The sequence below is a fragment of the Macaca nemestrina genome, chromosome 2 (genome assembly GCF_043159975.1).
Source record: "Macaca nemestrina isolate mMacNem1 chromosome 2, mMacNem.hap1, whole genome shotgun sequence".
Classification (NCBI taxonomy): Eukaryota; Metazoa; Chordata; class Mammalia; order Primates; family Cercopithecidae; genus Macaca; species Macaca nemestrina.
The window spans coordinates 99133406-99160979 of record NC_092126.1 but is presented as its reverse complement, the minus strand read 5'-3'; the positions used below and the strand labels follow the sequence as shown (position 1 = coordinate 99160979).

At 42.2% G+C, this 27574-nt stretch overlaps 1 protein-coding gene and 1 long non-coding RNA gene across 2 annotated transcripts in view; one reads left to right on the top strand and one right to left on the bottom strand.

The window, feature by feature from the left end:
- Positions 1–21161, top strand: part of LOC105480156 (ETS variant transcription factor 5) — a 62655-nt gene extending 41494 nt beyond the window's left edge. Inside the window, exons 8-13 of the mRNA XM_011738669.3 lie at positions 1856–2115; positions 3118–3177; positions 9959–10027; positions 10206–10375; positions 15317–15418; positions 18647–21161. Coding sequence (XP_011736971.2) covers positions 1856–2115; positions 3118–3177; positions 9959–10027; positions 10206–10375; positions 15317–15418; positions 18647–18868 — 883 coding nt within the window. The 3' untranslated portion in view covers positions 18869–21161. The remainder of the gene's footprint in view (positions 1–1855; positions 2116–3117; positions 3178–9958; positions 10028–10205; positions 10376–15316; positions 15419–18646) is intronic.
- On the bottom strand, positions 2044–9264 carry LOC112426412 (uncharacterized). The gene is made up of 3 exons (XR_003017707.2): positions 9129–9264; positions 8203–8295; positions 2044–2195 (listed from the first exon to the last, which is right to left on the bottom strand). It is a non-coding gene; the product is annotated as an uncharacterized lncRNA (long non-coding RNA).
- Positions 21162–27574: the final 6413 nt, after the last annotated feature.

The following is a 27574-nucleotide window of genomic DNA, read 5'->3' as shown; positions in this document are numbered from 1 at the left end:
TTCTAAAAGCTCTTTATGTCAACAATGAGATTGCTGTATCTGTGGAGATTTTTCCTCAGTTTTACTTTTGGTTTTGTTTCTGGCGTTTGGTTTGATGTGTTTCTTTCCCCTTGGTTTGAGGTGTTTCTTTTGGTTTTGTTTCGTTTCTGGTGTCTTTTTAAGTTACAGAAATTTTTATACAGTGAGGTATATCCAGGTTTATCTTGATGATTTCTGCTATTGGTATGATACTTAGGTTTTCCCTCACTCCTAAGTTTTGTAAGTTTTCATATATATTTACTTTCATATTATGGTTTCACTTTTTTTTTTTTTTTTAGACAGTCTTGCTCTGTCGCCCAGGCTAGAGTGCAGTGGCGCAATCTGGGCCCACTGCAACCTTCGCCTCCCGGGTTCAAGTGATTCTTATGCTGCAGTCTCCTGAGTAGCTGGGATTATAGGCGCACACCACCACGCCTGGCTAATTTTTGGGGGGTTTTTTTGTTGTTTATTTTGAGAAGGAGTCTTGCTCTGTCACCAGGCTGGTGTGCAGTGGCGTAATCTCAGCTCACAGCAAACTCCGCCTCCCGGGTTCAAGCGATTCTCCTGCCTCAGCCTCCCGGGTAGCTGGGACTACAGGCATGCACCACCGCACCCAGCTAATTTTTGTATTTTTAGTAGAGACGGTTTTCATCATGTTGGCCAGGACGGTCTCAATCTCTTGACCTCGTGATCCGCCCACCTTGGCCTCCCAAATTGCTGGGATTACAGGCGTGAGCCACCACCATGCCTGGCCAATTTTTTTTGTAGTTTAGTAGACATGGGGTTTTGTCATGTTGGCCGGGTTGGTCTTGAACTCCTGACCTCAAGCAATCTGCCCACCTCGGCCTCCCAAAGTGCTGGGATTACTGGCATGAGCCATAATTCCTGGCCTGGTTTCACTTTTTGTATTGGAACCTTTAATCCATGTGAAATTTATTTTGGTATCTGTATAAAATGGGGTCTTTTTCCCCAACTAATTTGAAATGCTAACCTTAACAAGTAGTAAATTTTGAAATATACTTGACGGTTTTTGGCTTGCCACTAAATTCCTTTGATCTGCCTATCTCTCAATTCCTTGTATTACTGTTTTAATTAGTGTAGTTTTATGACATATGTCAATAGCTAGTGGGTCCTTTTGTCCTTTCAAAATAAAGTTTAGAATCATTTGGTCAAGTTAGTTGGGAAGGCATTTGCTTTTACAGATTAATTTTCAGTGAATCAATAGCTTCAAAGTCCTAAATATCTTCTCTTAGATCTTTTTTCTTTCTTTTCCTCAGAGAACAATTTTAAGATTTTATTCTTATATGGCCTATACGTTTCCTGATTATTCCTAGGAATGTTATGTTTTTTATTGCTACTGTGAATGGGATTCTCTCCTTTTTAACTACATTTTCTAACTGATTAGTTTGTATTCAGTCTTTAAAAATTCCTTCTATCTGTAGGTGAGAGAATGGATGAACTAGTGAACAAATATTTATGTATATGTTAGTACTATTTGCAAATAATTGGTCTCATATATTCATATACATAATCTGGCCCATCTTTACAGATAGACTGTGCATACAGTATACATACATGAAAGAAAAAGAGGCTACCACATCATTGCTTTGATTTTTTTTTTTTTTTTTTTTTTTTTTTTTTTTGCCACTTCCTGACTCAAGAGCTTCGAAATACACAATGTAATTTTGGGAAGAAGGTAAAAATGTCCAGAAATAAGCATTATTAAATATCTTGCAAATAATTTCATTAATTGGAACTTCTTCTAGTCCCCAGTGCTCAATCATAGTAGGTATTCATCAAGTCTTTGTTCACCACGAAAACCTCTTTCTTCTTACAGATTTCAGAGACAACTGTCTGAACCCTGCCACCCCTTCCCTCCTCAGCCAGGAGTTCCTGGAGATAATCGCCCCAGTTACCATCGGCAAATGTCAGAGCCTATTGTCCCTGCAGCTCCCCCGCCCCCTCAGGGATTCAAACAAGAATACCATGACCCACTCTATGAACATGGGGTCCCAGCCATGCCAGGGCCCCCAGCACACGGGTTCCAGTCACCAATGGGAATCAAGCAGGAGCCTCGGGATTACTGCGTCGATTCAGGTCAGCATCAAATTGTGCTATTCGTTGCTTCATTCTTGCTTTCTTCTGTCTCATTTTTCAGTGTCTTATACATGCAGGGCCTTGGGGACAGGAATTTTTATAAGAATTTTTTGTAATTTTTATAAGAATTGCCCTCAAATAACTTAGGAGCTAGTAGAGCTGACGTGTTTATGCACAACGGAATACAAAACAAAACGGAAAAGGTATGTAAGTGGTAGGAAGTGCAGTAGGCATTCAGAAGTGGTATGAAGTACATCTCTGAGTCCAAGCTTGAAGAGTGTTGGGGTTCAGTTTTGGATGGAATTTGCTCTTGACCTTCTCTGAGATAATACGTAGATTGATCTATTCAGGCACCAATTGGTTATGGGAAACACTGATAACATGATGCTTGAAGAAGAGGTCACTTGAGTGTGGTTTGGTTTCAATGTGACAGTCCCAGCATGGCAAAAATGGACCAAACTGCAATCCTGTACCCCCCTTCCAATGCTGGTCCTGGCGTCCTAACTTCAGGTCTGCTAATCCCTTTGGCCTAAAAATACTCCCACCTCTTGGAGCAGAATTGGATGTGACCACGAGGAGTAAAGGGGAGCAAATTGGGAAAGATCTAAAGCAGTCATCTTCCCCTTCCCACCCTAACACCCAGGAGTCAGCATGGGGCAAGAGGCCAGGCTTGGCCTTTTGAAAGCTAATATTTTTTCCACTATCATTGGCTCTTTCACCAGATTTGGTGTTAACTAATTGCTAAAATGAGTGAACAACGAGAGTGAAACATCTTTTTCTTTCCTCCCGTGACTCTTGAGTAGGAGAGCCTGCCTTTCAGATGGTGGGTTGTGGTGTTTGCCATCTTGCTTAGTGGTGTGGCACCTCTTTCCCAGGACAAAGCCAAAAAGACATGACCCCAGAGCGTTTAGGGGCTTTACCACAGAGCTGCAGTTGACCGATGTGCTGTGTCTGCTGCAGAAACTGTTGACAGGATTGTGTCCACCTTTGCTTTCCTTTCAGAAGTGCCTAACTGTCAGTCATCCTACATGAGAGGGGGTTATTTCTCCAGCAGCCATGAAGGTAAGGAGCCTGCTTTCTTTCCTCTCCTCTCCTTTCTTCCTTTCTTTTTCTCTTTCTTTCTCCTACCTTCCTTCCTTCCTCTTTCTTTCTTTCCTTGAATAATACTCAAGCTTAAAATTGCTCAGTTTCCAGGCTAAGATTTGAGATCATAGATTAAACCTTGCTTAGCTCATGAATATAAGAGCTAATTGGTTGCAATCTTCAATTATTTTGCAGGCAGGGTTTAAGGCATGCCCCTGAGCCCTGTGAGGGCTGCCATTTTCATTAGCAATGACCCCAACTTTTTAAGAGGATAGGACAATTTGGAGAAAAAACAAACCCACCGTATTTCCACAATTCCAGAAATGAAGGTTATGTTTATATAACAATATCAGCTTAAACTGGAATTTAGGAGTTATGTCAGTGAGAGTGGTTTTTATACATTTTATAGTTATGTCAGTGAGGGTCCAAGGATGTCTTAGAGTTTTAAAAATGTGTCTCTAGGTTTTTTACTTAGTTTGAGTGCTCGGGGTGGGTAACTCTTCATTGTAATTATTATTATATGATAAATGGTTGCCACTTTTAACATGGGGGGGGAAATTGAAGGTATTCTTCACCAACCTTGACACATATCCTAACATTTACTTTTATGTGAAGATGATCATTTTATATCAACGGTATATGTTATCTGCTCAAGTTCTTGTGCCCAATCCCTTTGGGACCAACTCAATTCAGTAAGTCTCTGAGATAATCTCACCTAATGAGGAGCAGGAGCAGTGGGCAAGGTTGAGCCTGTGACTTTGCCTTTATTAGTGCTGACCTACCAATTAGGTGAAAGTAATTGGGAACAAATAAGATGCATAAGTGTTCCATAGCATATGGCTTCAAGGAAGTAGTCAGAATGGAGCTAGAATGTCAGTTTCTTGGAGGAGCTTGCTTTTGAGCTAGTTTCTGTGTTTTGTTTTGTTTTGTTTTGTTTTTTGAGACGTAGTCTCGCTCTGTCACCCAGACTGGAGTGCAGTGGCGGGATCTCTGCTCACTGCAAGCTCTACCTCCTGGGTTCTCGCCATTCTCCTGCCTTGGCCTCTCAAGTAGCTGGGACTACAGGCACCCGCCACCACGCCCAGCTAATTTTTTTTATTTTTACTAGAGATGGGGTTTCACTGTGTTAGCCAGGATGGGTCTCCATCTCCTGACCTCATGATCCGCCCACCTCAGCCTCCCAAAGTGCTGGGACTACAGGCATGAGCCACTGCGCCTGGCCTAGTTTTCTTTAAAATACAAACTTTTGTAGCTTATTCTTAGCACAAGCAACAAATACTAATTACACAAAATTCAGAAAATACAAACAGGCAAAAAGATGAAAATTAAGTCTCACTATCCAGAGATAACCATTAACTTGCTACATAGTCTTTCAATCTTTGCTGTGCATATGTAAATATAGAATTATACAGATCATACATCAAAACATCCTTGTTTTATAGTCTTTTTTTAAACAATAGTCATTAACTCAAATTGAACACTTACTATGTTTCAGACACTGTTCTGTGTTCTTTACATGCATAAATTCAGTTGTTTAATTCTCATAGCAGCCCTATAGGATAGATATTTCTGGTTTTTTGTGGTTTTTTTTTTTTTTTTTTTTTTTTTGAGACGGAGTCTCACTCTGTTGCCAGGCTGGAGTGCAGTGGCGCGATCTCAGCTCATTGCAACCTCCACCTCCCGGGTTCAAGTGATTCTCATGCCTCAGCCTCCCAAGTAGCTGGAATTACAGGCGCGCGCCACCACACCCAGCTAATTTTTTGTATTTTTAGTAGAGATGGGGTTTCACCATGTTGGCCAGGATGGTCTCAATCTCTTGACTTCGTGATCTGCCCTCCTCAACCTCTCAAGGGATAGATATTTCTATTTGCCCCATAGGGTATTGAAACTGAGGCTCAGAGAGGATAAAAGATGTGCCTAAGGGCATGTGGCTGTAAGAGTAGAGCCAGAACTCTAAACCAAGCCCTGTGGCTCCAGAGCCCATACTCTTCATCTCCTTCCATACTCCACAGCCAATGTTATCTCTTTAGCACCCAACATTCCCCTGTGATTTCCTCGTTAATGGCTGCACAGTACTTATTGCATGAGTATGCATTTAGCTGATCACCTGTTGCTGAAAAGTGGGTACTTCCAGATTATTCTCAAATTCTGTGAACATTCATCTAGCTGTTTTCTTGTTCTCTTGATTCTTGAAGCTAAGTTTCTGAAATTTCTGGGTAAAAGGGGGTATGACATTTTTTAAGGCATCTGCTGCTGGTTTTTGTGAGGGTCTGTTTTGTTGTTTTTAGTGCATTGTCACAGATTTTTAAATTTTAGGATTTCTCTAAAGAAGTCATTAGATGTGAATCAGAAGGAAGAAGGGAGCCTTTTGTTGGGGGAGGATAATTGGGCTTTTAATCTCCTGCATAAATGAATGACAGTAGCAAATCAATGGGCTCATTTGACGGAAAGGAGCCCTGGTAGGGACTGAGATCATGCTTGCGGGGCATGAAAGGCCTGGAGAGGTGGGCTCAGAGCTTAAAGTTACCCTTTTGGGCATAGGCTAACTTGGGATGGTGGATTGAGGAATTCCCTTCTAAACACTGAAACATTGAAGTTTTTTTATAACACCTTCCCCAGATGTATGTCTTCTTTTTCTCAAATACATTTCTCCCTAAAGATTTAAAGCAGTGTGATTCCCAAAACCTGTGGCAACAGCGTCACCTGGGACTTTTTAGAAATGTACATTCTCGGGACCCATCCCAGGCCTACTGAATCAGAACCCCCAGGGGTGGGGCCCGGCAGTCTGTTGTTTTAACAAGTCCTGCAGGAGATGCTGATGCAGCTTCAAGTTTGAGAACTACTGAGTAGTAACGGTTCTCAGGTTTGGTCAAACATTGGAATTACCTGAGGAGCTTCTAAAAATGTTGACTTCCAGGCTTCATTCAGAGCAATTAAATAAGAAATTCTGGGGTGGGACCCAGGCTTTAGTAGTTTTTAAAGCTCCCCTGGTGATTCCAGTGTGCATCCAAGGTTGGGAACCACTGGTCTGTCATTTTAAATGCAAGTCAAAGGAGCTGATACTCATGAAGCGCTGGGTGGCTTTTATAAGTGATTGGTTCATAAGAGTCGTTTTTATGGGTAGCTGCTTCGCGCTCACTTGGTTAGATGGGAGACCGAGTGTTGTTTCCCCGGGTACCCTGTGATGTTCTGAGTGAGTGTCTAGCCCTGGAAAGGAAGAGCTGTCTCCCGGACACTGGCTGTGATGGGCACAGCTGCTTGGGGCTCTCTGAGGTTCCTGAATGTTTCTACAAAAGCAGTTGATGTCTGCAGCAGGCAAACTAGGAGGGAGTCGGGAAGAGAGGGAGGAAAACATTTTGCATAATTACAACATTTAGGAAAGAGCATGCTCTTAAGGGAAATATTTTTAGCAAGGCATTGGGTTGCTTACTACACACAGACTATCTGGTGCATTTGTGTGTGTTTTCCCTCCACCCTTTCCCATTCCTTTCCCTGACTTCACACACATCAAAGAAGTTAGTTTCAAAGAATCCAGCATTTTTAATTGTTCTAAATTACCCTGACATGCTTTTCCTATCCTTATACAGGCTTGACCACAGATGCCTGTGGAACAGTTAATGAAACAAGTGTTTCTGATTGGCATCTGTGATTGCTAAGATAGCCATCCTGCCTTAAGTGTTCACCTGGAGTCCTTGCATAATAACGTTTTGAGTCTTTCGTTTCTAGTTTGCTCCTCAAACAGGTCTTCCTTCCTGCCACCTTTATTTGAGTGATGAGATGATTGTGGCCACAACTGATATAACTGCTGGCTCAAATTGAACTGACTTAAATTTCACTTAAACCAATAGTATCTTCCAGGTGGTGTAGAGGACCGCATGTGGCGATGACTAGAAACCACAAAATATGCCAAAGTGATACTTCTTATAGGCAGATCTTTATCTGATTAGTTTTGAAAACCAAACCGAGAATTTCATCTAGATGTAGGTGGTTGTATTTTTTTTCTACATACTGTGATTACCTTAGAGGAGAAGAACTCTAAAAATAACATGGCAAGTTTGACAGATACGTAAACTTTGAAGTAGTTCACTTGTAATGACTTTATAATAAGACCATTAGAACATCACCAGAATATCAAAATACATATGGAAGATCGGGAAATACATAGCTTTCTGGCAGACAAGGCAAAATATTTGAAGCATTGTGGATTATGAAAGTCTTTTTGGTAATACAGAGTATACCAGTTTGTCATAAAAGTCAGTTGAGTGCCAAATTGGAAAATAAATTTTTCAGGAGTCATTTAATCCCTGACTTGAAAGTTAGCATTATATTCTTAAATATTTTTTAATGAAGACTATAAAACCTCTCATTTATTCAAATATTTATTTAGTACTTATGTGTAAGGTGCCATGAGGACACTAAGATACCAAGATACGATCCTTATCCTCAAGGAATTTAGAATCTTTCATGGAGGATATACGATCAAGCTCTCACATTATTCAGTTAATTTCTTAATAGCACTCAACACAATGTACAATGACTGTTTATTTTTTTAACTATCATTTATTACACACTTATGTACCAGGAGCTACTCTTGGCACTCTGGTATGAAGATAGAGAAATAGATCAGTTGAATGATACTAACTCAATTAAACTCTCATAACAACACATAAGGTAGGAATTATCTGCTGCAGTGAGGACACTGGAGCACAGAGATTAATTTATTCAAGATCACACAGCTGACTGGGGTCCATCAGTGCTGTGCCACCTCTTGTTTCTTTTTCTCCTTTATTGTCTGTCTCCCCCAGTTGAGATACAGGCTCCATGAGAACAAGGACCAAGTCTATATTCGCCTGGCTACTGACTCCCTTCTAGCACAATGCCTGGCATAAATACTTAGTGGATTAAATAATATATAAATGTCAATAAAATAGACTTCCTTTGATGTCCTTAAGCAACAGAGAACTAATGCTTAGGGCTGAGAAAACAAAAATGAATAATACAAACCTCAAAACAGTCTCAGTTGTGCAGAGTTTCTTCAGTCCCAGGCCTCTTAAAAATGGTGCTGGTCCTGCCAAGAAGCTACTTGATCTGGGTTGACTGAAGAAACAAAGAATGGCAAAATTATATCTTGGCACCTTTACTCATGGATTTTTCCTTCTTTCTTTTTCTTCTTTTGTTTTTTTGTTTTGTTTTGTTTTGTTTTGTTTTGTTTTAGACAGGGCCTCTCTCTGTTGCCCAGGCTGGAGTACAATAGCGTGATCTCCACCCACTGCAACCTCCACCTCCCAGATTCAAGCAATTCTCCTGCCTCAGCCTCCCAGGGAGCTGGGATTACAGGCGCCCACCACTATGCCCAGCTAATTTTTTGTATTTTTACTAGAGACAGGGTTTCACCATGTTGGCCAGGCTGTTCTCGAACTCCTGACCTCACATGATCCACTCACCCCGGCCTCCCAAAGTGCTGGGATTACAGGCTATTTGTCTTCAACAAACCGATCTAAAATCACTTATTGCCTACTCCTTCATAAGCCACATAGCACTTGTTATTATGCCTATCCTCATTCAGAACCCTTGAACCTTTACAGGTGCAGTCATCCTTATAATTGCTCATGGAATTATAATTGCTCACCACCATGCCCAGCCTCATGGATTTTTCAAGTCGTAGTGAATCCTTCGCGGACTCTAATGAAAGTCCTTCATTGCAGAGCCTTTTCACCTACCTGCCCGTACTGCATATCCAACACACATAGACCTGTACTATGAGCCAGGTGAACTGAAGGGAAAATAGAGCACAGGGAAGCACCGCTTATCAGACGGGAGCCCTGGGGCATTGTCCTAAGATGTGTGCTGGTAAAGGAATATACACTGGAGATCTTACACCTTGAGACAGGCTAAACTACAAGGAGGGATGGGACCCCCATCAGAGTTACCTGTTACCTGGCTTTGATTTAAACCAATCTTGACAGGGTGCCTAGTGACATGGTGGTTAGCACTGAATGTATATTAGGGGTTTGTGGAGGAAGACTGTCAGGCCATCCTTCCTTCTTGAGCCCTTTAACTTTTTGCCTTGCCTTCTTTTATTTCCTTTGCATGTGTTGTTGGGCCAGTTCCTCCTCCTTGACCTCTGTTTTGTCATCTATACAATGAATTTGTTTCATTGCTAGAAAGTCTTTTCAGATCCTTTCCACTGTGTCTGGTAATAATACCTCCAATACTGCTTTCGAAATCCTCTACAGGCCCAAGTCTTTATTCATTTTGGCAACATTCTTTACCCTTCAAGCTCTTTCGTAATTGAATGAGGTATGTGAGTAGCTTGGATGACTTTATAGGAAAGGTTGAAATTAATTTTAGCTAAAAGGAAAATGGCAGGTCTGTGTACAGATGAACCAAATCCATCCAGCTAGGCCAACTGAAATAGAGATGTGTTTTCAGATGTAAAGGCTTAGTCAGAGCAACATTGATCCAGGCAGACCTCAGAAGCAAAATGTGAAGGAACGTCCTGGTGACTCAGCACTTCCCCGCAGCCTTAGCTGTAAAAGCAGGAATTGATGCGGCTCTGACTGAGGCGCAGGTGATTACATCGGAATCGGAATGCCTGAGCCCTCTCGAAGTCCCTGAAAATTCCGTCTGTCATAGATACAGCAGTAGGACTTAGGGTCTGAAATGACAGGATGCCACTCTAGTCCTTAAATCCATAGTTTTTTAGTACAACACAGAATTTGTTAAGCAATGTAGTCTTTCTTTTTAAATTCTCTTTCAGGTTTTTCATATGAAAAAGATCCCCGATTATACTTTGACGACACTTGTGTTGTGCCTGAGAGACTGGAAGGTAAGTAGCCCCATCCAAGGTTTGTTGCCAGGTAGAGGTTGGCAGATGTCAGAACACCTCAGCCATGACTCTCTTCCCAAGTCCAGTGATTAAATCAGCATGAACAACTCCTTTTCGTCCCAACCACCTGAGATACTTAGGACTAAGCTATTGTGTGATGTGTCCTTGTCCTAAACAGGCAAAGTCAAACAGGAGCCTACCATGTATCGAGAGGGGCCGCCTTACCAGAGGCGAGGTTCCCTTCAGCTGTGGCAGTTCCTGGTCACCCTTCTTGATGACCCAGCCAATGCCCACTTCATTGCCTGGACAGGCCGAGGCATGGAGTTCAAGCTGATAGAACCGGAAGAGGTATGCACTGGATGCTGAACTCAGATGGGTTTTGATTTGTTGTTGTTGATGATGGTGTTTTTTGTTTAGATTTCCATTGAGGCTTCGTATTGTGTCAAGTCTGCTTTTCTTTCTCATTCATATTCTGGCGTGGCTACTCGGCTTGGCAGTATCCCTCCTATTAATGGGACAGTTTATAATGCATGCATAGGCAGAGTTCTCCACTGTAGAATACATTAAAAGTATTTGTAACACTTCTGCAAAATCTAGGGAGCAAGATCATGAAGTCTTACATTCAAATAGGATATGGTGTCCCTCTTGGAAAGTCTTTTTCAAGTATTGTTTCAATGATACAGACTTGTTTTGGTCTTAGCCCCTGTAGGCCATAGTCTGTCTCTGAGGCTACATGAACATATTGTATGACATTTTGACAATATATTACAGGATACAGCTACCCACAGTGTATTACAAATGGCTGTGGCCTGGAGAAATAAAATTATCAGAGGTGATTCAATCTTAATGAGCTTAGATTTTTTTTTTTTAAAAGGTGTGTTATGGCCGGGCGCAGTGGTTCACACCTGTAATCCCAACATTTTGGGAGGCTGAAGCAACAATATTGCTTGAGCCCAGGAGTTTGAGACCAGCCTGGGTAACATGGCAAAACCTTATCTCTACAAAAAATACAAAAAAAAATTAGCTAGGCATGGTGGTGTGTGCCTGTAGTCCCAACTACTTGGGAGGCTGAGGCAGGGAGGATCGATTGAGCCTGGGTGACAGAACAAGACCCTGTGTCCAAAAAAATAAAATAAAAGTGTGTTATGTGACGTCATAATAGAGTAGTTGAGAGATGATACAAACCTCAATTATTTTAATAGGAAAAAAACATTGTTACTGTGTTTGTGCCCAGAACAGAAATAACTCTGTTGACAGAACCAGTACCGTTTCTTCAATGGAGAAGACACACCCTAGAATCCCTTTCCTGAATATCACATAACAAAGTAAATTAAATCAGGCTCTCAGTATAGCATATTCTAAAGGGGTTGATTTTTAATTTCTGTTTGATTTAGAATCTAGAGAGATTATAAATGGAACAGAAATAACTGCCCAAAAAAACTGACATATGCTGCTTTTAGTAGCATGTTCTTAGGCATATAAATTAAACCAGCAGATCAAAAGGCATCTTTGGGTTGGGTATAATTAAATTGGGAACAACACTCTTAGACACTCTTAGAAAGCATTTGAACGAGAATTGCTGTTTTCAGTGTTCAGTTAACTCTAGGGCTCGCTTTAGCACACCAAGGAAATACGTTGGCATGGGGTTAACAGGAGGAGGTAGCAACCTGAGACTTGGTTTGGAAGAAGAAAGTGGTCTAACGGTTCAAATAGGAAAAGGAGGAGAATGTATGGATTGGAAATTTATGAAGAATCCTGATTGATAGAAGGCAGACTTCATTAAAGGCAATTAGAAAACAAGATACGCATATGTGTTCCCTGTTTTACATTCAGTCACAAGAATGGAAATGTGTCAGCATCTCTAGATGGACTAATTAAACAGCTTCTCTTTGGTTCAGTCTACCTTCAGAGCTGGAGTTGAGTGCCACTGTGTTAGTTTAGTGCCTATGTGGTTTTTTCCTGCTATGTAGAAACAGAGCCATGCTTCAGGCTTCTAGCACCCCTAGAGAGCCATCCACCCCACGTGGACCCATGCCTCTGCTCACTGCTTTCCAAATAACGTGGCCTGGTTTATGTGAAGTTGGAGAAAAGCGTGTCACCTAGGTTCACTGAGGCTTTCTGAAAGTAGTTCTGTCATGTGGGCAGCCTTTATTGATCTATCTTGTTTCACAAACAGGAGCTTTTATTATTTTATTGCCACTGCCTCGGGCCTAAGCACAGGCCGTCCAGCTGCAGGTAAACCTGGTTATGACCCTTGGTAAAGCTGTTATTGAATCTTCTGCACTCCTACCAGTGGCATAGAGAATGATGAACAGATGGCAAAGGGCCCCTGCTTTCTTACTTAATAAAGAAGCTAATATTAATACAGAATGCTCATAAATGCCAGGCATCCAAGTCATGTGAGAAGCCTGTGGTGTCCTTGAGCCTCCCTCGGTTGACCGGGCAGCTTTGTTTCTTCAGGAAATGGTGCTTTCCACCCCACCTTGAAGTCCCCAAGCTTTCCCTAAGCTCCAGATGTTCCTTTCTCTTCACCCAGGATCAGTTGGGTGCCACATGTGCATGTTAGCCTCAGGACAGGTGACATTTGCTGAGCTCCCTCCCACCCCGCCCCTCCTTGTATACCTGTGAGGGCCCTGTTCTTGTTAATGTCAGGAAGATACCAGCTTCTGGAAAAAGCTGTAAGAAGTCGTCATGGGGGAGCTTGAAGGGTGAAGCGGAGGAGGAAGCTGTTGGGGACGTAATTGTAGGCAGCTGTGTGGCTGAGTAGTGCACTCTGGGTAATTATCCATAATATCCATTACACTGTGCATGGAAATTGTGGTTTTAGAACTGCGTTTTGGCAGGCCCCCTAATCAAATGTCTTTTGATAGTCATCCAGCTTAGCACCCTCTCAATTATGACTGACTCGGCTTTAATCTGGAGCCATTTTAACTGTGAATCTGCATTAATGAATATTTTGGGGGGTAGGGTTGTTTGTTGAACATGTGGCAGATAACTGCTGCTGGGAGGTTTGAAGGGATGGGCTGCTAGAAAGAGCCACTCCCTGGGCTGTGGCTGCTCTCTCTTTAAAGGGGAAGAGGAATAGGTAGATCCGTTAACTCCTTCAGCCTCAGTCCTCAAGATATGTGCTACCAAAGTAACTAATGAGAGAGAAGAAAGATTTGATGACAAGCTATTGCCTGCCTCCCTAATCCCAGAAGAGGGGCAGCCCTAATTCCCAGCTGCTCTGGAGCTGAGCCGCACCATGCATTACTGTAGAAGGAACAGCCGTGGTGAGGGCTACAGAATCACAGGGCTCTGGCCCGAGAGGATGAGTCAGTAACTATGGCTACCAGAGCTGCTTTGAAATCTGTGCATATACCAAACCTTTCTCCAGTAAGCAATTGCATATGCAAGTGACAGCTGAGAGGTGGCCGCTGAAGTTGAAGAATATTCAAAGATTGTTTTCCACCCCTTAACGTAGTAAAATGATGAGGCTGGGCTTCTTTGAAATTTTCCTGTGTCACTTGTGGCAGACAGCAGTTAAAGATTAGTTTTATAAAGCATTTCTGAACAGGGTACAATGACGTATGTTATTAGGTTAGCAGATTTCTCTTCTTACCATTATTTCTATTGGTTTTAAATGTTTATCTTCTCTAACCAGGATGTAATTTTTGGTTAATTTCGCCTTTTCGGCTGTTTCAAAGGTAGAGTTGAGTGGGTACCATATGGAGAAAAGAGGAGACCCAAGACATGGTGTCTGCTGTGGGGACATGAAGCAATTGAACGGAAATTGAACTTTCATAAGGTTTCTTACAAGGCAGAGTAGAATCATTGCTATTATTGTAATTAAGAGAGATGCATTCTTATCAGATAATTTTTGGTTTTTATTAAAGGTCATTTTAGAATCCTGAATTTAGAAGATGTTGCTTTCATTCTGCCCAGATATTTTAAGGAAAAGGTTTATGTGAAATGCTGTTTTCTCTCTGCCTCCTACTCCGTGTCTAACATTTGGCTTTTAAAATATCGAAGGGGCCAGGCGCAATGGCTCATGCCTATAATCCCAGCACTTTGGGAGGCTGAGGCAGGTGGATCACTTGAGGTCAGGAGTTTGTGACCAGCCTGGCCAACATGGTGAAACCCCATCTCTACTAAAAATACAAAAATTAACCGGGCATGACGACGGACACCTGTAATCCCAGCTGCTCGGGAGGCTGAGGCCGGAGAATCACTTGAGCCTGGGAGGCAGAGGTTGCAGGGAGCCGTGATCATGCCACTGCACTCCAGCCTGGGCAACAGAGTGAGACTCTATCTCACAAGATAAAAATAAAATATCGAAGGAATATAGTTTTTTGTTTTTGTTTTTGTTTTTTAAGTTTCCAAAACTGACCTAAAATGCTCAAAACATGACCCCGACCCACGGTTTGCATACATTTGAAAACCTCCGAGTAAAACTCACATTTTCAGGGTTATTCTCTTACCTTGACAGCCATTCTCATGAGTAGGATTTTGGAAGTTGATATGCTTGAGTACAGAAATTGCTTGGCTGCCGTGATAATTGGGTAAACTCTACTAGGAAGTTTTCCTGCTATAAGGCTTCTTTGCCCAGCACTCCAATTATATTGCCCTATCAGCACACCTCAGGTGGACTGGGTTGGATATAATGCATTTCAGAACTGTTTGGAAAGCCCTGTTAATTTTTCATTAAGTGGATAACGGTGCTACATGCTTTAATGTCCATTCTGCAAGTCTGCTGGGAGCGTGGGATTGGATGGCAGCAGGCTGAAATGATCTGATTCCCCCTTAGTCCGTGAGCTGCAATAAGTAAACATCTCCCAGCCCCCCTCCAATCTTATTAGAATTGAACTTTTGCTCTGCTGGCCCATTAGCAACTCACTAGTGTGTTTCTAATGTTTCAGGAATGACCATTCTAATTATTCCTTATTGACTGCTACAGAAACCATAGCACTTAATGGCAACATGTTAATGGTCTATGGGTATTGGTCAATAATTCATACGTGGAGAAACAGTAGAGGGCCTGCATCCTCTGGGATGTTAGCCAAGCCCTCTGCAATCTTAAAGTGCTAGGATTCTTCCATCTCTAGGTCTCACCTCTTAGTAGTCATCACTGAGTCATCGCCTTTGCTGAACATTTGGTCTGGAAGGAGCTAAATGCCTTCCCTTCCAGGTCAGAGTAGTGGATCATTGACCAAAGCAATCAGGTTACAGAACTGGCTCTGCTGGGATTGGGAGAGAACACAGGGCCCAGGGAATGCGTTTTCATTGCTCTTCACTTTACTGTCTCTTCAGGTTGCTCGGCGCTGGGGCATCCAGAAGAACCGACCAGCCATGAACTATGACAAGCTGAGCCGCTCTCTCCGCTATTACTATGAAAAGGGCATCATGCAGAAGGTGAGCCATTATACAAGACCCTTAGCCCACTCTGGTCTCTTAAGGAAAAAGTCCAGGGCTTCTATAGTGAGACTGGTGGTCATCACTAGGAGAAAATGTTAGCCCCCTAAGTGATTCTGTGGTAGGAAACAATCTTGAGAAGACAAACTTGAGACAAGAATCAAATGAGATATAGGGTACGTTTCATGCTCTTGGGCATGTGGAAACTAGAAGTTGCATGTAGAACACACAATGGAAAATTAGGCTCCTCTGCTTTCCCGAAACTGCCTCTATCTATGAGAATTCCCAGAAACTTAGGCCAACTGTTGTATCCAAAAGGGACTCCAGGGAATCAGCTTGAAGGTCTCTACTTCAACAGCTTGGTTGAAGTCTTTAGTTGTTAAAACACCTAGACTTCCAAATCTGTTAGTTTGATACGCTCAGAAGTGTTAGAGGAATAAGAACATCTGATTTTTATTTCAGACTTACAGAAACTGGAACTCAAGTTAAAAACCCAAAGTTTGTAGAATGGCAGCAGAGTCACCTGGTAGCAGGTTGCTCTTTGTGGAATAAAGGATGAAGCATATTTTGAGGAAATCAGTACAAAAATCTTAGTGGGATAGGTAGCGAGGGCCACAGTCTCAGCATCCCATGGAGAAGTAGAAGATGGGAATGGCAAGTCTTTCTTAGCTACCAGATTCGTAATGTACAGTTGCCCAGATCCTGGCATTTATATGTTGAGGCAGTCTACCTGGCAGTAGCCAATGAGATGAACTTGGCAGAAGCATATGGGCAAAACTGCTGAGAACTTGTCTACAAGAAACCAGATTCCTCTTTCTCATAGGTGGGTAGTAATGTGACCCTGTATTCTCTTCGCCACCTTAAAAAATACTCAACAGCTCGTTGTGATTTTCTAGATAAACTCTAGACTTGTTAGTGCTTCATACAGCCTCTGAGGCTATTCCCACTCTGGTCACCACCCAGCTCTCATTTCTTCACTCAAACTTGACGGCTTTCACTAGCATAGCCACCTTTTATTTTAATGCAGTATTTGTTTGCCAGAGAATACATGTTACATACATGTACATTATCACGCATACCATAAAATGGAAAACACCTGTTAAACTACATCCTCCTTAAGACCTAGAACATTCCTAATGCTCTCAGTACCTGCCCAGCCCCTCCTTGTTTTCTGTCTCAGTCATTACCTTTCCATTTCAGATTGGGTTAGGTGGTCCCCTTTGCTGCTTCTGATGGCACCAGTACTTGTTCCTACCACTGCTCTTCTCACTGTGTCTCAAATAACTCCTTCCTTGTTGCTACCCCCCCACTGGAGTATGAGTTCCCTTGGGTTAGAAATTGAGGTTTAACTTGAGTGCTTGACACAGAGTTAAATGCTGTAGGACAGGTGGTCCGCTACCCTACCCCTCCTTTTTTTAAAGTATACGGTCCAGTGGTTTCACAGAGCTGTACAACCATTACCACAATCAATTTTAGAACGTTTTATCACCCCAAAAAGAAACACCATAGCCATCAGCAGCCACCCCACATTGTCCCCTGTCCTCCTTAGAGTTGACATCATCAGGTCAAATCCTAAGTTCAGGTGGGAGAGCCACCATCATTCCTTTGCTGTTCCCAACTCCACATCCAACACAGGGAGATGCAACCCAGGACGCAGTAACTTGAACCAGTGGAAATGAGCTGTCCTTATGACTAGCTTCTGTGTTTTCTAAGGGAATAGAAGAGAACTTCGTTTCTGAGAATAAATAGGCAAAGAGTACAGGAAGGCCCAGGAATGAGGCTTCGTGGGCTCAGATCCTAACACTTCAATTTGTTGGCTGTATGATTTGAGGAAACTCACCTAGTCTCCCAGAGCCTCTATTTCTAATAAAAATGTAGATAGTCACTTAATCTCCCAAAGCCTCTATTTCTAATAAAAATGTAGATAATAATTCTTGCTTTAATCCCACAGGGTAATATATTTGAAAATATTTCAGAAATAATAATGTGCCATCCAATGTAAAGAAGGGGTTATTATTGTATTTGTTATATGACTTACAAGTAAATGAGAGCTGATTAAAAGGTGAATGATAGCCCGTCAGTGTATAGAGAGACTTAGAAAAGCTGTAGTGCCGTACCCTCCATTTTTGAAGGGAAAATTGAGGTTCACAGAGGTTAAGACTCATTAGTGACTAAACCAGGACTGGAAGCTGGCAGCTCCCGGCTTCTGATCTAGGATTATTTCCACTGTGCTCTCCTGCCGCACTCTTCCACACAAACTAATTTTCAGGGTTGGGCTTTAAGGTAAAACTGGCATATAACACTAACTAGAGATGGTTGATTGATAGAGATTTGGAAGCAGAGCCATACTTGTTCAATTAAAAAAAAGATTTTAGAATCACAGCAGAATGACTGAAGGGCAAGATTAAACTCAACAGTTTGAATTTTTAAATCTAAAATGTTTATCTTATCAGTAATTTTGGCTGCCTTCCCTTGCCCCTCTGCGTCTCCAGACAGAAGCCAATTACTGGGTTTGATTTTCGGTATTAGGTGCCTCTTGTACTGTTGCTAAACAACCAGCAGAGAGAAGGTGATCCCATTGACACAGATGGCTTATCAGCCACATACCATGAGGCCCTTGAATAACCAAGACCTTCTTGTTCTAATATTATAATGCAGAAAACCCATAGAAAGGTAGTTAGCGGTTCCCTCAGTGTGACAGAGCCATGCGATGAGTCATTTAAAACTGCAGCGTAAGCCAAAAGCAATTCTTTTCTGTTTCGGAACATACTTAAGGCTTCTGCACAGGCTCTCTCTCATCAGATTTCTAACCTTTCAAATAACAAGGCCATACTGCAAAGACTGTAAACTCCGGAGGTGACCAAAAATATGGTCAGGCTTCTGCCTTGCACCTGTCAGTCCTTACACCTTTTTGGAACACCAGACTCCAGGCTCAGTATAACCATGCTTTCAAAGCTGTCACTGGAAGACAGAAAGTGGGAATTTTCTTTTAAGAGTCCATCTAGTGTGAATTCAAAATTCAGATACCTTCTTTTTTAATTGCTGTAGTGTCAGTAAAATACTTGGCAGATAATAGGTTCCCAGGATTTCTCAAAATAAGTCTGAGTGATGGGGATAATCAGCTGCTCCATTGGTCCCTGGCTTTGTGACTTATGAATACCTTGTTCTCTTCCCCTGATCCCATGCCCTGTTCCAACTGGGCCCTGTAAGGTGTGTTTTCTCCCTCAGGTGGCTGGAGAGCGATACGTCTACAAATTTGTCTGTGACCCAGATGCCCTCTTCTCCATGGCTTTCCCGGATAACCAGCGTCCGTTCCTGAAGGCAGAGTCCGAGTGCCACCTCAGCGAGGAGGACACCCTGCCGCTCACCCACTTTGAAGACAGCCCTGCTTACCTCCTGGACATGGACCGCTGCAGCAGCCTCCCCTATGCCGAAGGCTTTGCTTACTAAGTTTCTGAGTGGCAGAGTGGCCAAACCCTAGAGCTAGCAGTTCCCATTCAGGCAAACGAGGGCAGTGGTTTTGTTTGTGTTTTTGACTGTTCCTAAAGCTTGCCCTTTGAGTATTATCTGGAGAACCCAAGTCGTCTCTGGATTGGCACCCTTAAAGACAGATACATTGGCTGGGGAGTGGGAACAGGGAGGGGCAAAAAACCACCAAAAGGCTGGTGCCTCAACTCTGATTCTGATGAGGTTTCTGGGAAGAGATCAAAATGGAGTCTCCTTACCATGGACAATATATGCAAAGCAATATCTTGTTCAGGTTAGTACCCGCAAAACGGGACACAGTATGTGACAATCTGCATCGATCATGGACTACTAAATGCCTTCACATAGAAGGGCTCTGATTTGCACAATTTGTCGAAAAATCACAAACCCATAGAAAAGTAAGTAGGCTAAGTTGGGGAGGCTCAAACCATTAAGGGTTAAAAATATATCTTAAACATTGGAAAGCTCTTCTAGCTGAATCTGAAATATTACCCCTTGTCTAAAAAAAGGGGGGCAGTTAGAACAGCTGTAGCCCAGTTCGTGGTTCTCAAAATCATAAACCATGGCTACTCTTGGGAACCATCAGCCATGTGCGCCAAGTAGAGCAAGCACCCTTTCTCTTCCCAGTCACATGGCTGAGTGTGGATGACTTTTAGGAGAAGGGCGATTAACACTTTTTGACAGTATTTTGTTTTGCCTTGATTTGGGGGATTGTTTTGTTTTGGTGGTTGTTTTGGAAAAACAGTTTATAAACTGATTTTTGTAGTTTTGGTATTTAAAGCAAAAAAACAAAAAACAAAAACAAACCTTTTGGTAACTGTGCACTGTGTCCTTTAGCCAGGGCCGTGCCAACTTATGAAGACACTGCAGCTTGAGAGGGGCTTTGCTGAGGCTTCCCCTTGGCCATGTGAAAGCCCGCTGTGTTGCCTGCTTTGTGCTTTCTGCACCAGACAACCTGATGGAACATTTGCACCTGAGTTGTACATTTTTGAAGTGTTCAGGGCAGCCTGGACACAAGCTTAGATTCTCTGTGTATAGTTCCCCGTGTTCACTAACATGCCCTCTCTGGAAAGCATATGTATATAACATGTGTCATGTCCTTTGGAAACCTGGTCACCTGGTGAGAACCCTTGGGATTCTTCCCTGGGCATGACTGATGACAATTTCCATTTCATCAGTTCGTTTTGTTTTCCTTTTTCTTTAAATCTTGGACTTTAGACCCTACCTGTGTGATTCAGTAGGGTTTGAGACTTAACGTGTGTAACTGACAGGTAAGCAACAGTGCTAGCATTCTAGATTCCTGCCTTTTTTAAAAAAGAAATTATTCTCATTGCTGTATTATATTGGAAAAGTTTTAAACAACCAAGCTAAAGCTACGTGAAAGCTGAGCTCAAAGTAGAGGAAAAAATTACTGGTGGTACCTTGCTGCCTGCTCTGCTGGTAGAATTCTGTGCTCCCCATGACATTTAGCACATTAAGAAGGACTGCACTGTTCCTCGTATGTGAAGGAGGCAGTGCTGACTCCATGAGTGTGAGACACATGTTTGAACTGCTTTTCTATCAGTGGAGCACTCCATAGTCTCAAACTGTCCCCCTTATGACCAACAGCACATTTGTGAAGAGGTTCACAGGGATAAGGGGTGTACTTTATAGCTATGGAAACGTGAGATTCTCCTCTATTGGAAGCTAATTAGCCCACAAAGGTGGTAAACCTGTAGCTTGGGCCTTAATTAGCGTTGTACTCTAATCAAAGGACTCTTTCTAAACCATATTTATAGCTTTCTTAACCTACACATAGTCTATACATAGATGCATATTTTACCCCCAGCTGGCTAGAGATTTATTTGTTGTAAATGCTGTATAGATTTGGTTTTCCTTTCTTTACTTACCCTGGTTTGGATTTTTTTTGAATGGATTTATGCTGTCTTAGCAATATGAAAATAATCCTCTGTAGCCTGAGCTACCCCTCCCCTGCTGTAACTTACGTGGCCTGTGCTGTCACCGGGCATAGGACAGCAGCATCACCATTGCATTCCCATCGGACTCATGCACCTCCCGGATGGTTTTGGGTTTTTTCGGGGGTTCTTTGGGGTTGGTTTGTTTGCTTCTTTTCCAGAGTGTGGAAAGTCTACAGTGCAGAAAGGCTTTAACCTGCCAGTTGATTTGAAATACTTTCCCCTGCGCAGGGCCGTATGCATCCTGCCAAGCTGCGTTATATTCTGTACTGTGTACAATAAAGAAGTTTGCTTTTCGTTTACCAAGCACCTGAACCTGCCTCTTTCTTGCCCTCATTGGTCTAATTCTAAAGCAGGCAAAAGCCCTCTGCCTTTCTCTCCACCCCCACCCTAGCCCTCTCAACAATATAACCTTACCAGTGGACAGTGGAATTGAGGGCATTTCAGGAAACTCTGTTACCTGGAAATAGACATAGACAACTGCTCTTAAACTCCAGCTAAAAATGTAATCCAAAGAGGTAGAAAGTCAAGAGATCCTCTTCCCAGCCAATGGTAAGCTGAGATCGCCTCATCCCCTTGAGCCCACCGAGCCACCAATTCTTAGTAACTTTTTTTTTTATTTTATTTTAAAGTATAGCCCATGTTTGGCTTTGGGTTGTGTGAAAAGATGACAAAGTAGTCTAGGACTTTTGAATCCCAGGATTATTCTCAGCCCCTTATGTGAATACTTTGAAAACCAATAAGAACTTAAGACCATTCATTTTCTAATTTTTCCCCAATAAGTTTTGCTTTTGACAAGTAAAAATTCAATTAATGGTTGATAAATAACAAAAAAAGGTCAGGAACGTTTTGCCCACTATGTTTGTTTCTGGCCATGCAGCAGTAAAAACCTTTCCTCCAAGTTTGTCTTTTTCTCGTGAAATACATACCACTCAGGAAATACGTGGAAGAAAATAAAGTTCGCTGGGTTGGATGCAGTATTATTATGGCTTTTAGTACTCTTAATCTCACCCTGTTTCTGCACCTCTAATTTGGCCTTTTCAAGACTCCTATTACAGTGGAGAAATAAAGTAGAGCCTTTTTTCAAGCCTAGAACAGAAGGCTTTCTGTCGGTTTATCTGCTATCTTTCTTTACTGTTTTACAAGCCTCTAAGTGTAGAAACATCGAGACTGAATCCGTGCACTGCCGCTTGAATTGGAACTTGTGAGGAATGAATGTCTGCCACATAAACCCCATTAGCTTCGACAGATTAAGAAAAGATGCTTGGGGAGAAGGGGCAGGGGTGCGCAGGAAAAAGCCGTCTCTGCCTCTCAGCTTCACCATGATAAGGCTTTAACAATCCGCTCCCCATTATTCACGGGCTCGTTATCCAGCCTGGGCCCAGACCCAGATCGTTAACCTAACGCAGGAGGTCACCAAACACTGCCGCCCTTCTAGTGTTGGGCGCTAGGATAAGGAAGCCCAGAAAATGGGCAGTTTACTCTTCATCAGGGTCCCCTTTCATGAGCCAAGCCAGGGGAACAATGCGTATTCAGTTGTTAGATGACAAAGAGGTAGTGTGAGCACAGAAGAATGTGGTTTTGAGAGCCAGAGTATGTGCAGAATCTAAATTCTAATGCAGCTGGGACAAATGTAAACTAATGTGGAAGAAAAACACTAATGTACCCAGACGGTTGGAAACTTTGGAGAGGCAGTTCATTGCCCAGCGGTGCAGGTGGCTGCTGCTCAATGTGTGGCCTCTGAAATACAAACGAAAGGAAAAAAGTCCAAAAGATCATCAGTTTAATACAAATGCATAGTGTAAGTATTGTTTAGTACAAATACATAGTCTAAGTATTCTATTCAGCATAAGTGTATTGTACTTAAAATAGGGGGAGGGTGTGAGGGTGGTACCAGGCGAGCAGCTATGTCCTTTTGATCCCAGCGAGTACACTGGTGTCCCATTCAGAAGGGGCCCTTTGAATGACCAGCCTCAGCTCCTCCAGTTTTAAGCGCTGGCTCTACACCCAAGCCTGGGTTTGTTGACCTTGGCAGTCAGATAACCTTTCGGGTAGCACTTTACAGTTTACAGAGCACTTTTTCATCTCCATTATCTTTTTGGCAGCCTTTCTTAAACAGTAATACTGTTGAAATTGAGTCTGAAGATGCCATGGCTGTTAGCCTCCAAAATTAATTTCTTTTTTGGAATTTTCACAGTGGCTACTGTGGAAAGAGGACTAGTCCCATGGAGGCTATATAGACATTTGGGTTCTGGCCCCAGTTCAGTGGTTGACTGGGTTTAACTAGATGGTCTCAGGGGCCATCTGGCCTAACCTCCCAGGTTCATTGAGGGCACCGATGAAGTACTACTACCCCGATCTCATAGGCAGTAAGGGAGAAAGAAAGGAGTTTCCTAGGGAAGTCAAGAGGGGTTGTGCGTGTGTAGGAGAGTTAACAACTAGTTAAGAACACCATTCTCAAGTCACCATTTTTAAGCAAGCTCTGAAGATGGCTCAGTTCCACCATTAAGGACATGTTTCTTCATTTTCAGTCATCTGCTAAGCACCTACCTACTAGGTGCCAGGCACTGCTGGATGCTAAACATAAATGAGTTAGACGGCATTTTCAAGCGAAAGCCCTGTTTGTGGTATAGTAATTGTGTGACAACCTCTTACATGTTTAAATGCTATACTTTCCAGGTCATACTTAAACACTACTGACACCATCTTATCCAGACCATGTTAACCAGAAGCTGGAGGGGCTGGGGCATTTATCCTCCAACTCCTGCCCCTATTGGTTGGAGGTTATCCCCAGAGATGTTAACTCTTCAATATATATCCTATCAGGAAGAGAAGAGAGTAGACGCAGATAATCAGTGTGCTAGGAACTGTTTTCAGATGCAGTTAGCTCAGGGGGTTGAGGGTACATGGAACTGGCATCAGTGATGTCTGTGACACCTACCTTTAACAATTAGCCGGACTGTCCTGGATGACCTGTTTGCTAGAGTGAAACAAGGGTGAGTCTGTGCTTTCATCGTTGAGTTACCACGTATCAATCATCTATGATGTGTAAGACACTGTAATAGACACTTTGCAGGTGGAGATAAGGGAGTGACAATGAAGCCCGCCCTCTCCTTCAGCACCCAGCAATCTAGTGGGGAAAACATTTCTCCAGGTGAAACTAGAATACAAGGTATAACATACTGAGTATTACTCATCCAATAAATAGTGCCTAGTTTATGCCAGGTACTGCTCTAGGATTAGTGGAGGGAAATAAATCTCTGCTTTCAAGGATCTTACATCTGGGCAAGGGAGGAAAAAAACAAATGATAGAATTTGTTAAGTATTAAGTACTATGGGAAAAAATAAATCAGGGAAAGGAAATGGTGAGTAGTGGGAGTGGAGGGTTGCAATTTTAAGCAGGGAGGTAGGTCAGGGAAGGTCTCAGTTGAGCAAAGACCAAAAAAAGTAGCTACCAGATGGATATCAGAAGGAAAAGCATTCCCTGCAGGGGGAAGAGCAAGTACAAGACCCTGAAGCTTTGAACATGCTTGGAATATTTATGGAATAACAAGGACTGTGAAACTGGATCCAGAAGTCAGGCAGAATATGGTTAAAAGAAAAGTAACGGGTTGTATCATCTGGGGCCGGGTAGGCTTTTTAAGGACTCTGGCGTTTACTCTGTTTATGTCTAGCTGTTAGAGTTTTTTGAGCTAAGAAGTGACATCATCTGATGTGTATTTTGAAAGATCACTCTGACTGCTAAGTTGAATATAGACCGTAGGGAACAAGGAAGGAAGGAAGAAGACCAAGTTGTAGGAGGCTGCAGTAATCCAGGTGGGGTGAGATGGTGGCATGGGTCAGGGCATACAGAGAGCATATATCAATACACTTGTAAGACAGAGCCAGTAGGCTTTGGACATGGAAGGTGAGAAACGAAAGAGAAGTCAATTATGGCTCCAAGGTTTGTGGCCTCAGCCCAAGGAAGGTTGATGTTGCCATTTACCGAGAGGGAGAAGACTGAGGAGGAACAATTTGGAGAGAGGTGGGGGAAGAAAAGGTATTCTTTAGGGGGCATATTAACTTTCACATGCCTTTGAGAAATCCAGATGGGAACACATTAGGTTATACAAGTCTGGAGTTCAGGGGAGAGATCCAGGCTGCAGATAGCAATTAGGAATTGTCAGTGTGCAAGAGAGTATCTAAAGCTAAAACTGGATTAAATGATTAAGGGAGTAAGTATAAATAGAAGAAAAGTTCCAAGGACTGAGCCTTTGGACACTCCAAGATTAAGAGGCTAGAGAGACAAAGAAGAACCTGCAAAGGAGGCTGAAAAAGAGTGGCCAGTGAAATAGGGGATAACCGGGAGGGTGTCTTCAGGAGGCAGGAGAGAGCGACAATGGCCAGTGCTTCATCATGATGCGTCCAGTATGGTGAGGACTGTGGCTGGATTAGCAATGTGGAGGCCATGTATGACTTGCAGAAGCCATTTCCAGAGTAGCAGAGGCAGTAGAACTGATCACTACTACTAGAATCCAAAGGAGGTTTGAATGTACCCTCAGTTGGGGACAGGGATCAGAGAAGATTCCATGGATTTCAAAATCCTGGATTTGAGTTCAGCTCAGCCTCTCTGACTAGCCCTTCTACTCTCAGACCCTCAAAGGCTGAAAAAGGCCTAGGAACCCCTGCCAGGTAGCCGGACCAGAAGATACAGGGTGGGAAAGAATATCTGAGGATAAAGGAAGAAGGATCAAGATCCTGTTATCACTACCTTTCCCATCCCCTTGGGGCTCTATTTATTCTCATTTTGTGCTCTTAAAATAAATTTCTATTTTTGAAATGTTAAGTGTTTTAAAATAACTTTTTTCATATTACACAATTAGCATATGTTCTTTGTAGAAAACCAGAAAAAAAATCATAGCCCAAATTAAAAACTTTTCTGAAAACTCAACCTAGAGATCACAGTTAACACTTTACATCTTCCCAGATGGCTTTTCTCTATACTGTATTTTAAATATTAAAAATGGTCATGCTGTACACTTTACGAAGTCTTTAAACTTATTTTAAGCATTGTATTTTGAACATCTTTCCATATCAAGAAAAATTCTTTTACACCATTTTTAACGACAGCATGTGATTCCATAGTAGATATGTAACGTCATATATTTAAGAGTCCCCTTTGCTGGAGTTAAAGGGACCACAAATATGATGTGCCCATGCCCACCAAACCAAGTAATCTACACTCCCCCCAGCCCAAAATCAAACAAATGGCAAATAATAATTTGGTCTTTTCTATTGTTTTAATTAGTAACCGACTCCTATTAATTTTACCTTCTAAATATCTCTAAAATCCATCTCCATCATCAGTACCATAAATCTCCCAATATCTCTCACCCGGACTGTTGCAGTCACCACCTAACAGTTCTCACCACATCTACTCTTGCCCCACCCCTGCCCCTTCTCCGTGATGTAGTCAGAGTGATTTGTTTTTAAGCACAAGTTACTCCCCTACTTGAGACTTTTCAGCGATACCCACTGGAGTGGCTAAAATAAAAAGGACCAGCAACACCAAATGTTGGCAAGTATACAACGCAGGCAGGAGTGTTAAATGACACAACCAACTTTGGAAAACTATTTGGCAGTTTATTACAAAGGTAAACATACATCTACTCTATGATCCAGCAATTCCAATTCTAAGTATTTGCCAAAAAGAGATATAAACATGTATTACAAAAAGACATATGCAAGAACATTTCTAGAAACTTTATTGATAACAGCCACTAAAAACAACCCAAATGCCCATCAACCAGAGAACAAATAAACACGTCATGGTATCCATACAACAGAATACTACTCAGCAATAAAAGAAAATGAACTACAGATACACATAGCAGTATGGATGAATCTCAAAAACATTATGTTAAACTAAATAATAACACAAAAGAATACATACTGTGTGATTCTATAATAGATGAAATTGTAGAATAGCCAAAACTAACCTATGGTGATAGAAAGTGGTAGCAAGGGATGGGTGGACAGGTATTGGTTGGAAAGGGGTAGAGGGAACATGCTGGGGTAATTGATAGAAATTGTCTATATCTTGGTTTGGGTGGTAGTTATACGTATATGTTTGTTAACATTCATTGAACTGAACACCTGAAGTGTGTGCATTTTATTTTATGTTAATTATTCCTCTGAAAATACTTACAGTCATTGTTTGAGATAAAATAAAAATCCTGAACTTGGCCTTACCAAGCCAATACCTCTTCAGCCTCACCGTGCACCATCCTCTCCCCTATAACATGTGTTCCACGGCCCCTCGCCTTCTTCCAGTGTCTCCGCCATACCTTGCTCCCTCCTGTTTCAGCCTTGACATGAGCTGTTCCTGGAGCTGAAATGTTATACTGCCCCTGAATCCATCCCTAGCCTCCAAGCAGCTTACCCTCCACACACTCTTTACCCCCATTTCTAAGAGCACCCCAGGGAAAACAATCAGTTTATCTTTCAAATAAATGAATAATTTCATTTTCCAAGCCTTCCTGGATTTACTCTCATTCCCCTCCAACACCATTTTAATACTCTTTCCGTGCTTGCTATCTATTTTTTTATAGAATTTCTCACAATTTTTAACCTTTCATTTGCAAGATTAGTTACTTGGCCTTCTCCAGTAAACAATAGATTTTATGAAGGCAGGACCATACCTAACTGCTTTATCTATGATAAAGAGTAGGTGATT